At 45.2% G+C, this 16,024-nt stretch overlaps 1 protein-coding gene across 1 annotated transcript in view; it reads right to left on the bottom strand.

Annotated features, from left to right (window-relative positions):
* The window catches only part of ROS1 (ROS proto-oncogene 1, receptor tyrosine kinase), a 335,661-nt gene that overhangs the window by 163,530 nt on the left and 156,107 nt on the right, over positions 1–16,024 (bottom strand). Inside the window, exon 25 of the mRNA XM_088481008.1 lies at positions 11,603–11,820. Within this exon, the coding sequence (XP_088337134.1) occupies positions 11,603–11,820 (218 nt within the window). The remainder of the gene's footprint in view (positions 1–11,602; positions 11,821–16,024) is intronic.

Below are 16,024 nucleotides of genomic sequence, written 5' to 3' on the forward strand. Positions count from 1 at the left end.
ACGGGTCCTCTAACTGCACCTTCAGGTGACTATCTGGGAGACATGAACAAGAACACTGGTATCATGGTACAGAATCTGAATCCAAAGAGAAGTCAAACGTAGCAAAAAGTCAGGGTCATAAAGTCAGGTTCAGAATAAAAAAAAACAGGCATGATGGTCAAGGTAACAGCTTAGGTGCAGGGTCAGTATGTAAGCAGGGACTGTTTTACAGGCAGATATTTTAAATATTTTATAAATATAATGCTCTAGCAGCTTGCTGCAGCATGAGTGGAGTTTGAATAGGCAACCCAATCTTGGATTTGCATCCCCATAAATATCAGTTAGTAGTTAGCCATTCCTTTAATTTACAGAAGATGCCATGTCTGTTGCCAAAAGGGAACACTCAGAAATTTCTCTAGATCTAGATATATTCTGTTTTTCCATTGGTTTGAGGATGACAAGTTCAAAAGAATTTTTAAATACACTGGGTGCCACAATCTGGGACTCTCATTAAATCTAAAGATGAGATGGAGAAATAAAATAACTAAGTGGGAGCTGATGGCAACCATTTAAATGGAGTGAGGTGTGCCATTTATGAGATCAATCAACCGGCACCCAAATAGTGTTGTTGCCTCATGGATGTTATAGATCTGTTATAAAGTCCAGGAACACATGTGGCCATGGTTTCTCTGGACCTGAAAGGGGAATCTGAAAATCAAAAGGTTTTTGATATGAAGCCTTATGTAGGGAGCAAGTTGTGCGATCAGACAAGACATCTTTTACTTCTTGGAGTGTCCCACCAGTAATATCTATACAACAGTTTGTAGGTCTTCTTGGTTCCAGGATGTCCAGCAAATTAAATGTTGTGAGCCCAGAAGAGGAGTTTGGAGTGTAGGGAATTCTTTTTCCCACAAGTTGGAGTGGAAGCCGATGAAGTGCAGCTACTAACACCACACCACTAGGATCTAGGATCTATTGTAGCTCACTTAACAGACAAATCAAATGGCTGAGACAGAGCGTTAGCTATGGTATTTTTGTACCTGGATGAAAGGTGTTTACCAGATTAAATTGAGAGGAAAAAAGGAACCACCTTGCCTGGCAGAGGCATTGAGCATATCTATGGTAGAGTAAGCTTTTGTGGTCAGTGAAGATGGTGACTGGGAAGATGGCTCCTTCAAAGGAGATATCAGCACTCCTCTAAAGCTGGCTTTTTTGCTAGCAATAAATTGTCTCCGACATGGTACTTTGTTTTATACCATAGACAATTTTCTGGAGAAGAACTTATAAGGGTGTAACTTCCCAGAATATTGTCTGTGAAACAGCACTGCACCCACACCAACAGAAGTAGAATGGCAGGGAAAGATCTGATTGGTTTAGGATAGATGCTGATAGGAAGGATTTGATAAGTTAATTGAGTGCCTGTAGTGCCTCCAGAGGACATATCTTGGGATATGCATATTTATTTCTGTGATATGAGCCAATAAAGTGAAGTAACCTTGTACAAACTGCCTATAATATTTGGAAGAACCTAAAAACTGTTACTTTGAACCCAGTTGAATGAGGTCAGTTGTCTTATCTCCTTAAATTTTAAAGATCAATTTGAAGACCTATGTCAGAGAGAATATTCCCCAGGGAAGGTTTGTTTGAACAGGAATTTTTCTAGTTTACAAAACAGACAATTCTTTTGAGGCAAGTGAGTACCAACTTGACATGATCTCCATCAGCAGAGAGGCATTGAGAAAAAAAATCACGATGTCATTAAAATGAATGACCACAAACTTGTATAATAGATCCCCAAAAATGTTGTTGATGAAGTTTTGAAAGACGACTGGTGCATTATTAAGTGCCCCTTTTACTTGCTGCATTACTAAGGACAAAAGGCATTACCAAGTATTCATACTGTAATAGCCATTTCGGGTATTACTGGACATCTGGCAAGATGCCAGAGTATTTGGACCTCTTTCCTAGCTCCAGCACTTCTGTTTATTCCAATTATCTGTCTGTGTACCAGTAGTTCCTTTTTGAATTATCACCCTGCGCCTGTTACTCTGAACATACTTCCTGTTTCCTCAATTCTGAACCCAAGCTTGTGACCCTGACCTTTTGCTACATTTTATTACTCTTTGGATTCTGATTTTATACTGCGATAGTGGCATTCTCATCCCTGGTGTCACTAGCCAGATAGAGTGAATAGGTGCCAAGCACCGATTTTTGACACTTGTACATGATAACTAACATTAACAATTCCTTCTGCTATTTCCCCTTACTTCAAACAAAAATATTGTAGTTAATACAATGAATGTTGCTCTTATTTAGAGAGTAATTATAAGAGGCACACTTAGTCCAAACAAGTCACATAAATTAGTTTTTCTGACTTTTTAAATCTACTTCCCACATTTCTTTAGATGCCTATGACTGAGAGCAGGGCCGTCATCAGGGGGGACTGTCGGGACTACTGTCCTGGGCCCGGATAAACCGGATAAAAAGGGGGGGCTCGGCCCGCTTCTACCATCCACCCGCCCGCCACCGTTACTGTTGCTGAATGAGGCTCCACTCCCTTCCTTGTCCCCAATGTGAAAGGAGCCCGCCGCGAACGAGGTGCCTGCTGTCCACCCCTTCTGGAGATGTAACTTTATTGTACATCGGCAGATGGGGCGGACAGGCCACCCATTCATGGCGGGCGGCGGGCTCCGTGTCCTTATCCGGGTGTGTGAAGTCTTTACGTCACAGCACGGCGCGCGCTAATGAAGAAGAGGAGCCGCTTCCACACGATCACCAGCCTGGCCCTGGAAGAAAAGGGTAAGGCAAGATTCATATGCTGTCTGGCTGGGGGATAAGGGGGCTGCAAGAACACAGTGCCGGGCTGGAGATAGATATATATATATATATATATATATTACTGTCAGGTCCGTAAATATTGGGACATTGACAGAATTTTCAGATTTTGGCCTCTATTCACCACCACAATGGTTTTGAAATGAAACAAACAAGATGTGCTTTAACTGCAGACTTTCAGATTTAATTTGAGGGTAATTACATCCAAATCAGGTGAACGGTGTAGGAATTACAACAGTTTCAATATGTGCCTCCCACTTTTTAAGGGGCCAAAAGTAATGGGACTATCAACTGAAAAGCTATTTCATGGACAGGTGTGGGCTATTCCCTCGTTATTTAATTATCAATTAAGCAGGTAAAAGGTCTGGAGTTGATTCTAGGTGTGACATTTGCATTTTGAATCAGTTGCTGTCAACTCTCAATATGAGATCCAAAGAGCTATCACTATCAGTGAAGCAAGCCATCATTAGGCTGAAAAATCAAAACAAACCCATCAGAGAGATAGCAAAAACATTAGGTGTGGCCAAATCAACTGTTTGGAACATTCTTAAAAAGAAAGAATGCACCGGAGAGCTCAGCAACACCAAAAGACCCGGAAGACCACGGAAAACAACTGTGGTGGATGACAAAATAATTATTTCCCTGGTGAAGAAAAACCCCTTCACAACAGTTGGCCAAACAAGAACACTCTCCAGGAGGTAGATGTATATGTGTCAAAGTCAACAATCAAGAGAAGACTTCACAAGAGTGAATATAGAGAGTTCACCACAAGATGCAAACCATTGGTGAGCCACAAAAACAGGAAGACCAGATTAGAGTTTGCCAAACAACATCTAAAAAAGCCATTACAGTTCTAGAACAACATCCTATGGACAGATGAGACAAAGATCAACTTGTACCAGAGTGATGGGAAGAGAAGAGTGTGGAGAAGGAAAGGAACTGCTCATGAACCAAAACATACCACCTCATCATTGAAGCATGGTGGTGGTAGTGTCATGGCGTGGGCATGTATGGCTGCCAATGGAACTGGTTCCCTTGTATTTATTGATGATGTGACTGCTGACAAAAGCAGCAGAATGAATTCTGAAGTGTTTCGGGCAATATTATATGCTCATATTCAGTCAAATGCTTCAGAACTCATTGGACGGCGCTTCACAGTGCAGATGGACAATGACCCGAAGCATACTGCAAAAGCAACCGAAGAGTTTTTAAGGCTAAAAAGTGGAATGTTATGCAATGGCCAAGTCAGTCCCCTGACCTGAATCCGATTGAGCATGCATTTCACTTGATGAAGACAAAACTGAAGGGAAAATGCCCCAAGAACAAGCAGGAACTGAAGACATTTGCAGTAGAGGCCTGGCAGAGCATCACCAGGGATGAAACCCAGCGTCTAGTGATGTCTATGCGTTCCAGATATATATGTATATGTGTGAGTGTATATATATATATATATACACACTCATATACATATTATATATATATATATGTATATATATAGCAAGAAAAAAGAGGGGCACTCACCAGGCTTGTGTATATATATATATATATATATATATATATATACAGTACATATATATATATATATATATATATATATATACACACACACACAGTATATATATATATATATATATACACAGTATATATATATATACATATATATATACACACACACAATGCGTGTATGAATATATATATATATATATATATATGTTGCAGAAAAGAAATACTAGCGCACAACCTTTTTTAAAACCTTCTGTGGATAGTCTTATAAAATTGTCATTAATAAATTCTTTGTGGCACTTGTGAATGTGAAACAACACTCCTGATGATGACAGGTGGCTGCAATCTTCTAAAAATCCGTATGGCAAACGGAGAAACAAGGGTGCTGAAAAATAAGAAAATGTGCGCCTAATAGTGTAGTATTTAAATAAAAAGCTAGTAGTGCTCAATATAAGTAATGTGCGTACCAAACAATAACTTTCAATAAAGCTTATCTGATGTCCAGGTCAACTTCCTATGGTCAGGAAACAAAACTGCCAAGAGATTCCGGATATCAATCCAAGGACGGGTACCCTCTTACAAGGACCTCATCATTTTTCGTAATATATAAAACCTCATTTCCAGAACCAAAGACACATGCTTGTCTGACAAACTTCAGATCCTCTTGTGGGCAGAGTGCAAAGATTGGCCATAGTGGCAGCGGCAGCAGCGTCTCATATTCCGGCTCAGATATTTGGAACTATAAGATAGGACTGCTATTCCATTGTCACATAATACGACTTCCTGGTGAATGGTTGCATGAGATATGATTGCCAATGACAAACAGTTTGTGCAGTTCTAGTGCCCATCTATAGTGACGATGGTAGATGTTGGCAAATGGCCAATCTTTGCACTCTGCCCACAAGAGGATCTGAAGTTTATCTGGATCTGGATCTTTCTTCGTGTTTTGGATCTGGATTGGTTTTGCCAAAACCACCCTTCCGTGTTTTGGTTTCTTGGTTTTGTGTTTTGGATCTGTATTTTTTTGTAAAAAAGCATAAAAACAGCTAAAATCACAGAATTTGTAGGTTTTTCTGCTCCTATGCTATTATTAACCTCAATAACCTTAATTTCCACTCATTTCCAGTCTATTATGAACACTGAACACCTCACAATAGTGTTTTTATGTCCAAAAGGTTGCACCGAGGTAGCTGGATGACTATGCTAAGCGACACGAGTGGGCGGCACAAACACGTGACCCATCTAGGCGTGATACTGCAGTGGCAGACAGGATGGCAGTTTGAAAAACTAGGCCCCAAACTGTACATAATGCAAAGAAAAAAAAGAGGTGCAAGATGGAATTGTCCTTGGGCCCTCCCACCCACCCTTATGTTGTATAAACAGGACATGCACACTTTAACAAACCAATCATTTCAGCGCCAGGGTCTGCCACACAACTGTGGCTGAAATGATTGGTTCGTTTGGGCCCCCACAAAACAAGCTGGCAATTAATCTGTCCCTGCACAAACTGGCTCTACGGAGGCAAGATGTCATCCTCATCCTCCTCATCCACCGATTCCTCACCCTCTTCAGTGTGTACATCCTCATCCTCACAAAGTATTAACTCATCCCCACTTGAATCCACCACCACAGGTCCCTCTGTACGTTCTGGAGGCTGGTCTCCCTGGAAGAGCTGATAATTCATTTTGATGAACATCATCTTCTCCACATTCTGTGGAAGCAACCTCCTACGCCTTTCGCTGACAAGGTTCCCGGCTGCACTAAACACTCTTTCGGAGTACACACTGGAGGGGGGGCAACTCAGGTAAAATAGAGCCAGTTTGTACAGGGGCCTCCAAATTGCCTCTTTTTCCTACCAGTACAGGTATGGACTGTCTGACATGCCTACTTGGATGCTGTCACCGATGTAATCCTACACCATTCTGTCAATGGTGACAGTATCATATGCAGTGCCAGTAGACATGTCAGAAATTGTTGCCAGGTCCTTCAGTCCGGACCAGATGTCCAAACTTGGTCCTGCCTGCCCTGCATCACCGCCAGCGGGTTGCTTAGGATACCTAAGTTTTTTCCTGGCAGCCCCAGTTGCGGGAGAAAATGAAGAAGGAGCTGTTGACGTGTCACGTTCAGCTTCAGCTGACAGTGTGTTCACCAGCAGGTCTTTGCACCTCTGCAGGCTTGTGTCGGCCGGAAAGAGAGACACCACATAGGCTTTAAACCTAGGATCGAGCACGGTGGCCAAAATGTAGTGGTCTGATTTCAACAGATTGACCACCCTGGAATCCTGGCAAAGCGAATGAAGGGCTTCATCCACAAGTCCCACATGCCGAGCGGAATCGCTCCGTCTTAGCTCCTCCTTCACTTTCTCCAGCTCCTTCTGCAAAAGCCTGATGAGGGGAATGACCTGACTCAAGCTGGCAGTGTCTGAACTGACTTCACGTGTGGCAAGTTCGAAGGGCTGGAGAACCTTGCACAACACGGAAATCATTCTCCACTGCGCTTGAGTCAGGTGCATACCCCCTCCTTTACCTATGTCATAGGTGGATGTATAGGCTTGTATGGCCTTTTGCTGCTCCTCTATCCTCTGAAGCATATAGAGGGTTGAGTTCCACCGCGTCACAACCTCTTGCTTCAGGTGATGGCGGGGCAGGTTCAAGAGGGTTTTCTGGCGCTCCAGTCTTCGGCACGCAGTCGCTGAATGGTGAAAGTGGGCAGAAATTTTTCGGGCCACCCAAAGCGTCTCCTGCACGCCCCTGTCGCTTTTCAGAAAATTCTGCACCACCAAGTTTATTGTGTGAGCAAAACATGGGACGTGCTGGAATTTGCCCAGATGTAATGCCCGCACAATATTGGTGGCGTTGTCAGATATCACAAATCCCCAGGAGAGTCTAAGTGGGGTAAGCCACTGGGCTATGATTTCCCTCAGTTTCTCTAAGAGGTTGTCGGCGGTGTGCCTCTTACTGAAACCGGTGATACACAGCGTAGCCTGCCTTGGAACGAGCTGGCGTTTCTGAGATGCTGCTACTGGTGACGCTGCTGCTGTTGCTGCGTAAGGTGATACATCTACCCAGTGGGCTGTCACAGTCATATAGTCCTTAGTCTGCCCTGTTCCACTTGTCCACATGTCCGTGGTTAAGTGGACATTGTGTACAACGGCATTTTTTAGGACACTGAGGACACTTTTTCTGACGTTTCTGTACAGTCTCGGTATCGCCTGCCTAGTGAAGTGGAATCTAGATGGGATTTGGAACCGGGGACACACTACCTCCATCAATTGTCTAAATCCCACTGCACTAATGGCGGATACCGGACGCACGTCTAACACCAACATAGCAGTCAAGGCCTCAGTTATACGTTTTGCTTCAGGATGACTGCTGTCGTACTTCATCCTCCTCGCTAAGGACTGTTGGAGGGTCAATTGTTTAGTAAAAGTAGTGGTGTTCCTACTTCCTCTCTGGGATGATGAAGGACTCCCAGCAGCAGCAACAGCAGCAGCGGCAGCAGGAGGCGTAGCAATGCAGGATCCTCTGGAGGAATCCGGGATAGGAGAGTCAGTCATGCCAGTGACATGGCCTGCAGGACTACTTCCGATCCTGACTAAGGAGGAAATTGACGAGGAGGGAGTTGACGGTGTGGTTTGCAGGCGCTTGGATACAACAGGACAACGGGATTTAGGTGTCCCTGGACTACTTACGGTCTTAGCCAAAGTTTCTGAACTTGACAGTAACTTTTTATGAACGCGCTGCAGGTGCCGTATAAGGGAGGATTTTCCTAGGTGGTTAACGTCCCTACCCCTACTTATTCCACCTTTACATAAGGTACATATGGCAAGACAGTTGTTGTCCGGATTTGGATAGAAATATTGCCAGACCAAAGAGGTGGAATGTTTGGTCTTCTGCCCAGGCATGACCGTGATGGGCTTTTTCATCCCACGGACAACAACTGTCTCCCCCGGAGCCTGATTTAAACAAACCACATCACCATCAGAATCCTCCTCTCCAACTTCCTCCTCAGCGCCAGCTACACCAGTATCCTCATCCTGTTGTACTTCAACAGTGACATCTTCAATTTGCATATCAGCAAGTGGACTGTGGGTGCTCCTTTCAGCACTTGCAGGGGGCGTGCAAATGGTGGAAAGAGCCACCTCTTCCCGTCCAGTGCTGGGAAGGTCAGGCATCGCAACCACCACCACACTTGGACTCTCCTTGGGGATTTGTGATATCTTCTTAGAAAGCACAGTTCTTCGCTGTGCTTTTGCCAGCTTAACTCTTTTGATTTTTTTAGTGGGAGGAGGGCTTCCATCGTCATGTGAAGCTGAACCACTAGTCATGAACATACTAGGGATCGACCTTAGCCGTTCCTTGCCACTCCGTGTCGTAAATGGCATATTGGCAAGTTTACGTTTCTCTTCAGCTGATTTAAATGTTTTTTTCAAGGTCATTTTCCTGAACTTTGTCATTTGGGATTGTATGTGCCCTCTATTATGACATTGGGCATCGGCCTTGGCAGACGACGTTGATGGCATGTTATCGTCTATGTCATGACTAGTGGCAGCAGCTTCAGCACTAGGAGGAAGTGGTTCTTGATCTTTCTCTATTTTATTTTTATCGGAGAAAGTTTGGTCCTCCATTTATGTTATATCGATTTGATATATACGTGCGGCTAAACACAGAAAATATTTTTTTATTTTTGCTGGAGAGTAGTGCACTTTGTGGGTTACACCAGCCTTTAAGAAATGAGCCAGCCGGCTCTTTACTTATGGGACACAGGCGCACGCTTGGTGCTGCTCCTTTGTTGATGCACGTGCGGCTACTGCGCACACAATTCACAAACACAGAAAATATTTTTTTTTTGATTTGGAGTGTACTTTGTGGGTTACAGCACCCTTTAACGGTCAAGCCAGCCGGCCCTTTACTTATGACACAGGCGCACGCTTGGCACTACTTTGTTGATGCACGTGCGGCTACTGCGCACACAATTCACAAACACAGAAAATAATTTTTTTTTGGTTTGGACTGGAGTGTACTTTGGGGGTTACAGCACCCTTTAACGGTCAAGCCAGCCGGCCCTTTACTTATGACACAGGCGCACGCTTGGCACTACTTTGTTGATGCACGTGCGGCTACTGCGCACACAATTCACAAACACAGAAAATAATTTTTTTTTTGGTTTGGACTGGAGTGTACTTTGGGGGTTACAGCACCCTTTAATGGTCAAGCCAGCCGACCCTTATGACACAGACGCACGCTTGGCACTACTTTGTTGATGCACGTGCGGCTACTGCGCACACAATTCACAAACACAGAAAATATTTATTTTTTTGGTTTGGACTGGAGTGTACTTTGGGGGTTACAGCACCCTTTAACAGTCAAGCCAGCCGGCCCTTTACTTATGACACAGGCGCACGCTTGGCACTACTTTGTTGATGCACGTGCGGCTACTGCGCACACAATTCACAAACACAGAAAATAATTTTTTTTTTGGTTTGGACTGGAGTGTACTTTGGGGGTTACAGCACCCTTTAACGGTCAAGCCAGCTGGCCCTTTACTTATGACACAGGCGCACGCTTGGCACTACTTTGTTGATGCACGTGCGGCTACTGCGCACACAATTCACAAACACAGAAAATAATTTTTTTTTTGGTTTGGACTGGAGTGTACTTTGGGGGTTACAGCACCCTTTAACGGTCAAGCCAGCCGGCCCTTTACTTATGACACAGGCGCACGCTTGGCACTACTTTGTTGATGCACGTGCGGCTACTGCGCACACAATTCACAAACACAGAAAATATATATTTTTTTGGTTTGGAGTGTACTTTGGGGGTTACAGCACCCTTTAACGGTCAAGCCAGCCGGCCCTTTACTTATGACACAGGCGCACGCTTGGCACTACTTTGTTGATGCACGTGCGGCTACTGCGCACACAATTCACAAACACAGAAAATATTTTTTTTTTTGGTTTGGACTGGAGTGTACTTTGGGGGTTACAGCACCCTTTAACGGTCAAGCCAGCCGGCCCTTTACTTATGACACAGGCGCACGCTTGGCACTACTTTGTTGATGCACGTGCGGCTACTGCGCACACAATTCACAAACACAGAAAATAATTTTTTTTTTGGTTTGGACTGGAGTGTACTTTGGGGGTTACAGCACCCTTTAACGGTCAAGCCAGCCGGCCCTTTACTTATGACACAGGCACACGCTTGGCACTACTTTGTTGATGCACGTGCGGCTACTGCGCACACAATTCACAAACTCAGGAAATATTTTTTTTTTTGGTTTGGACTGGAGTGTACTTTGGGGGGTTACAGCACCCTTTAACGGTCAAGCCAGCCGGCCCTTTACTTATGACACAGGCGCACGCTTGGCACTACTTTGTTGATGCACGTGCGGCTACTGCGCACGCAATTCACAAACACACAAAAAATATAATTTTTTTAACACTTGGGGGGAGCACCCCTGATGGACAGAGCACCCCCTGGACAACACTACAGCACCCCTTTAGGACTGTGATACTGCACAGGACTTTGGAGTGGACACAGCCCCTATGGAGAACTGACTGCACAACACAGTCCAGCCAGCCCCTATGGACTTTGAAGTAGTGGACACAGCCCCTATTAACAACAGCACAGCACAACACAGCCAGCCCCTATGGACTTTGAAGTAGTGGACAACAGCAGCACAGCGCAGCACAGCACAACACTACTCTGCACTACACTACACTACACAGCCCAGCCAGCCCTAACTCCCACCCTCCCTCTTCACTGTCCACAGCCGAGTGAGAAAATGGCGCCGACGCGGGTACCTTATATAGGTTCCAAAACCCGCGAGCCTCGGAAGGCGGGATGATGACGTTTTGCCTCGATTTCAGATCCGAGTCAGGCGGGAAAAGTCGAGCCTGACTCGGATCTGCCTCGGATCGGGGGGGTTCGGATTTCAGAAATCCGAACCCGCTCACCCCTAATATATATATATATATATATATAATTATATATATAAAGACTTAAAATTGGCAGCACTCAGAAAATAATCAGACACAAATCAAGTTGAGTAACCAAAGTTTCAATGCTCTATATTCGCATTTTCTACAGGGGCGCATATGCTGCAGATGCAGATATACAGGGCCATAAGCCGGGGAATGCGGCCATAGGTTTCTATATTGGGGGGGCCCGGCCTATTTTGTCAGTCCCGGGCCCCACAATTTCTGATGGCAGCCCTGACTGAGAGTGACTCATTCATTAGTAATAATTATACTCTAAAAAGAAATAGTGAACTAAACCCATCTTACTAATGTTGTGCTGGTGACATCTGTAGAATAGGCTGGAACAGCATGGTCACCATTAGTGAGCTTCCTGTATATAACTATATATGTTGGAGTACTGCTCTTTATAAATGGGCAGGTAAGTTCAGTCCTAGCCAGAGGCAGTTGCAATGTAAGGCTTGTATTTGTTGTACTCAGTAAAACTGGTTTAGAACTGTTTGCAGCCAAAATCAAACATCTTCTTTCTGCAAAAGAAAACACACACTATTAACAAAAGTTTGAAATAGAACTCTCACAATAGACAGATAGATAGACACAGACAGACAGACAGACAGACAGACAGACAGACAGACAGACAGACAGACAGATAGATAGATAGATAGATAGTTAGATAGATAGATGAGTGGCTCACAGGAGTACAGAGGAAACCCCACATTATTACTGCACAGGACTATGGTGTATTTTTTGCAATGCAATGCTGCATTTAATCTGGTACATTATCATGCATGCATCAGCAGTATTTACAATATTTGCATAATATATATATATATATATACTCACACACACACACATTATATATGTATATATATATATATATATATATACATATATTAGGGGTGAGCGGGTTCGGATTTCTGAAATCCGAACCCCCCCGAGCCCCCCCGATCCGAGTCCGATCCGAGTCAGGCTCGACTTTTCCCGCCTGACTCGGATCTGACATCGAGGCAAAACGTCATCATCCCGCCTTCCGAGTCTCGCGGGTTTTGGATCCTATATAAGGTACCCGCGTCGGCGCCATTTTCTCACTCGGCTGTGGACAGTGAAGAGGGAGGGTGGGAGTTAGTGCTGTGTAGTGTAGTGTAGTGTAGTGTAGTGCTGCTGTTGTCCACTACTTCAAAGTCCATAGGGGCTGGCTGTGTTGTGCTGTGCTGCTGTTGTTAATAGGGGCTGTGTCCACTACTTCAAAGTCCATAGGGGCTGGCTGGACTGTGTTGTGCAGTCAGTTCCAAAGTCCTGTGCAGTGTCCCAGTCCTAAAGGGGTGCTGTAGTGTTGTCCAGGGGGTGCTCTGTCCATCAGGGGTGCTCCCCCCAAGTGCTAAAAAAATAATATATTTTCTGTGTTTGTGAATTGTGTGCGCAGTAGCCGCACGTGCATCAACAAAGTAGTGCCAAGCGTGCGCCTGTGTCATAAGTAAAGGGCCGGCTGGCTTGACCGTTAAGGGTGCTGTAACCCCCGAAAGTACACTCCAGTCCAAACCAAAAAAAAAATTATTTTCTGTGTTTGTGAATTGTGTGCGCAGTAGCCGCACGTGCATCAACAAAGTAGTGCCAAGCGTGCGCCTGTGTCATAAGTAAAGGGCCGGCTGGCTTGACCGTTAAGGGTGCTGTAACCCCCGAAAGTACACTCCAGTCCAATCCTAAAAAAAAAATATTTTCTGTGTTTGTGAATTGTGTGCGCAGTAGCCGCACGTGCATCAACAAAGTAGTGCCAAGCGTGCGCCTGTGTCATAAGTAAAGGGCCGGCTGGCTTGACCGTTAAAGGGTGCTGTAACCCCCGAAAGTACACTCCAGTCCAAACCAAAAAAAAATTATTTTCTGTGTTTGTTAATTGTGTGCGCAGTAGCCGCACGTGCATCAACAAAGTAGTGCCAAGCGTGCGCCTGTGTCATAAGTAAAGGGCCGGCTGGCTTGACCGTTAAGGGTGCTGTAACCCCCGAAAGTACACTCCAGTCCAAACCTAAAAAAAAATTATTTTCTGTGTTTGTGAATTGTGTGCGCAGTAGCCGCACGTGCATCAACAAAGTAGTGCCAAGAGTGCCCCTGTGTCATAAGTAAAGGGCCGGCTGGCTTGACCGTTAAAGGGTGCTGTAACCCCCGAAAGTACACTCCAGTCCAAACCAAAAAAAAATTATTTTCTGTGTTTGTGAATTGTGTGCGCAGTAGCCGCACGTGCATCAACAAAGTAGTGCCAAGCGTGCGCCTGTGTCATAAGTAAAGGGCCGGCTGGCTTGACCGTTAAAGGGTGCTGTAACCCCTGAAAGTACACTCCAGTCCAAACCAAAAAAAAATTATTTTCTGTGTTTGTGAATTGTGTGCGCAGTAGCCGCACGTGCATCAACAAAGTAGTGTCAAGCGTTCGCCTGTGTCATAAGTAAAGGGCCGGCTGGCTTGACCGTTAAGGGTGCTGTAACCCCCGAAAGTACACTCCAGTCCAAACCAAAAAAAAAATTATTTTCTGTGTTTGTGAATTGTGTGCGCAGTAGCCGCACGTGCATCAACAAAGTAGTGCCAAGCGTGCGCCTGTGTCATAAGTAAAGGGCCGGCTGGCTTGACCGTTAAAGGGTGCTGTAACCCCCAAAGTACACTCCAGTCCAAACCAAAAAAAAATTATTTTCTGTGTTTGTGAATTGTGTGCGCAGTAGCCGCACGTGCATCAACAAAGTAGTGCCAAGAGTGCGCCTGTGTCATAAGTAAAGGGCCGGCTGGCTTGACCGTTAAAGGGTGCTGTAACCCACAAAGTACACTCCAGTCCGAACCAAAAAAAAATTTATTTTCTGTGTTTAGCCGCACGTATATATCAAATCGATATAACATAAATGGAGGACCAAACTTTCTCCGATAAAAATAAAATAGAGAAAGATCAAGAACCACTTCCTCCTAGTGCTGAAGCTGCTGCCACTAGTCATGACATAGACGATAACATGCCATCAACGTCGTCTGCCAAGGCCGATGCCCAATGTCATAGTAGAGGGCACATACAATCCCAAATGGCAAAGTTCAGGAAAATGACCTTGAAAAAGACATTTAAATCAGCTGAAGAGAAACGTAAACTTGCCAATATGCCATTTACGACACGGAGTGGCAAGGAACGGCTAAGGTCGATCCCTAGTATGTTCATGACTAGTGGTTCAGCTTCACATGACGATGGAAGCACTCCTCCCACTAAAAAAATCAAAAGAGTTAAGCTGGCAAAAGCACAGCGAAGAACTGTGCTTTCTAAGAAGATATCACAAATCCCCAAAGAGAGTCCAAGTGTGGTGGTGGTTGCGATGCCTGACCTTCCCAGCACTGGACGGGAAGAGGTGGCTCTTTCCACCATTTGCACGCCCCCTGCAAGTGCTGAAAGGAGCACCCACAGTCCACTTGCTGATATGCAAATTGAAGATGTCACTGTTGAAGTACAACAGGATGAGGATACTGGTGTAGCTGGCGCTGAGGAGGAAGTTGGCGAGGAGGATTCTGATGGTGATGTGGTTTGTTTAAATCAGGCTCCGGGGGAGACAGTTGTTGTCCGTGGGATGAAAAAGCCCATCACGGTCATGCCTGGGCAGAAGACCAAACATTCCACCTCTTTGGTCTGGCAATATTTCTATCCAAATCCGGACAACAACTGTCTTGCCATATATACCATATGTAAAGGTGAAATAAGTAGGGGTAGGGACGTCAACCACCTAGGAACATCCTCCCTTATACGGCACCTGCAGCGCGTTCATAAAAAGTTACTGTCAAGTTCAGAAACTTTGGCTCAGACCGTAAGCAGTCCAGGGACACCTAAATCCCGTTGTCCTGTTGTATCCAAGCGCCTGCAAACCACACCGTCAACTCCCTCCTCGTCAATTTCCTCCTTAGTCAGGATCGGAAGTAGTCCTGCAGGCCATATCACTGGCATGACTGACTCTCCTATCCGGGATTCCTCCGGAGGATCCTGCATTGCTACGCCTACTGCTGCCGCTGCTGCTGTTGCTGCTGCTGCTGGGAGTCGTTCATCATCCCAGAGAGGAAGTAGGAACACCACTACTTTTACTAAACAATTGACCCTCCAACAGTCCTTAGCGAGGAGGATGAAGTACGACAGCAGTCATCCTGAAGCAAAACGTATAACTGAGGCCTTGACTGCTATGTTGGTGTTAGACGTGCGTCCGGTATCCGCCATTAGTGCAGTGGGATTTAGACAATTGATGGAGGTAGTGTGTCCCCGGTTCCAAATCCCGTCTAGATTCCACTTCACTAGGCAGGCGATACCGAGACTGTACAGAAACGTCAGAAAAAGTGTCCTCAGTGTCCTGAAAAATGCCGTTGTACACAATGTCCACTTAACCACGGACATGTGGACAAGTGGAACAGGGCAGACTAAGGACTATATGACTGTGACAGCCCACTGGGTAGATGTATCACCTTACGCAGCAACAGCAGCAGCGTCACCAGTAGCAGCATCTCAGAAACGCCAGCTCGTTACAAGGCAGGCTACGCTGTGTATCACCGGTTTCAGTAAGAGGCACACCGCCGACAACCTCTTAGAGAAACTGAGGGAAATCATCGCCCAGTGGCTTACCCCACTTAGACTCTCCTGGGGATTTGTGATATCTGACAACGCCACCAATATTGTGCGGGCATTACATCTGGGCAAATTCCAGCACGTCCCATGTTTTGCTCACACAATAAACTTGG

Source organism: Taudactylus pleione, unplaced genomic scaffold, assembly GCF_031769625.1.
Source record: "Taudactylus pleione unplaced genomic scaffold, aTauple2 ptg000259l, whole genome shotgun sequence".
NCBI lineage: Eukaryota > Metazoa > Chordata > Amphibia > Anura > Myobatrachidae > Taudactylus > Taudactylus pleione.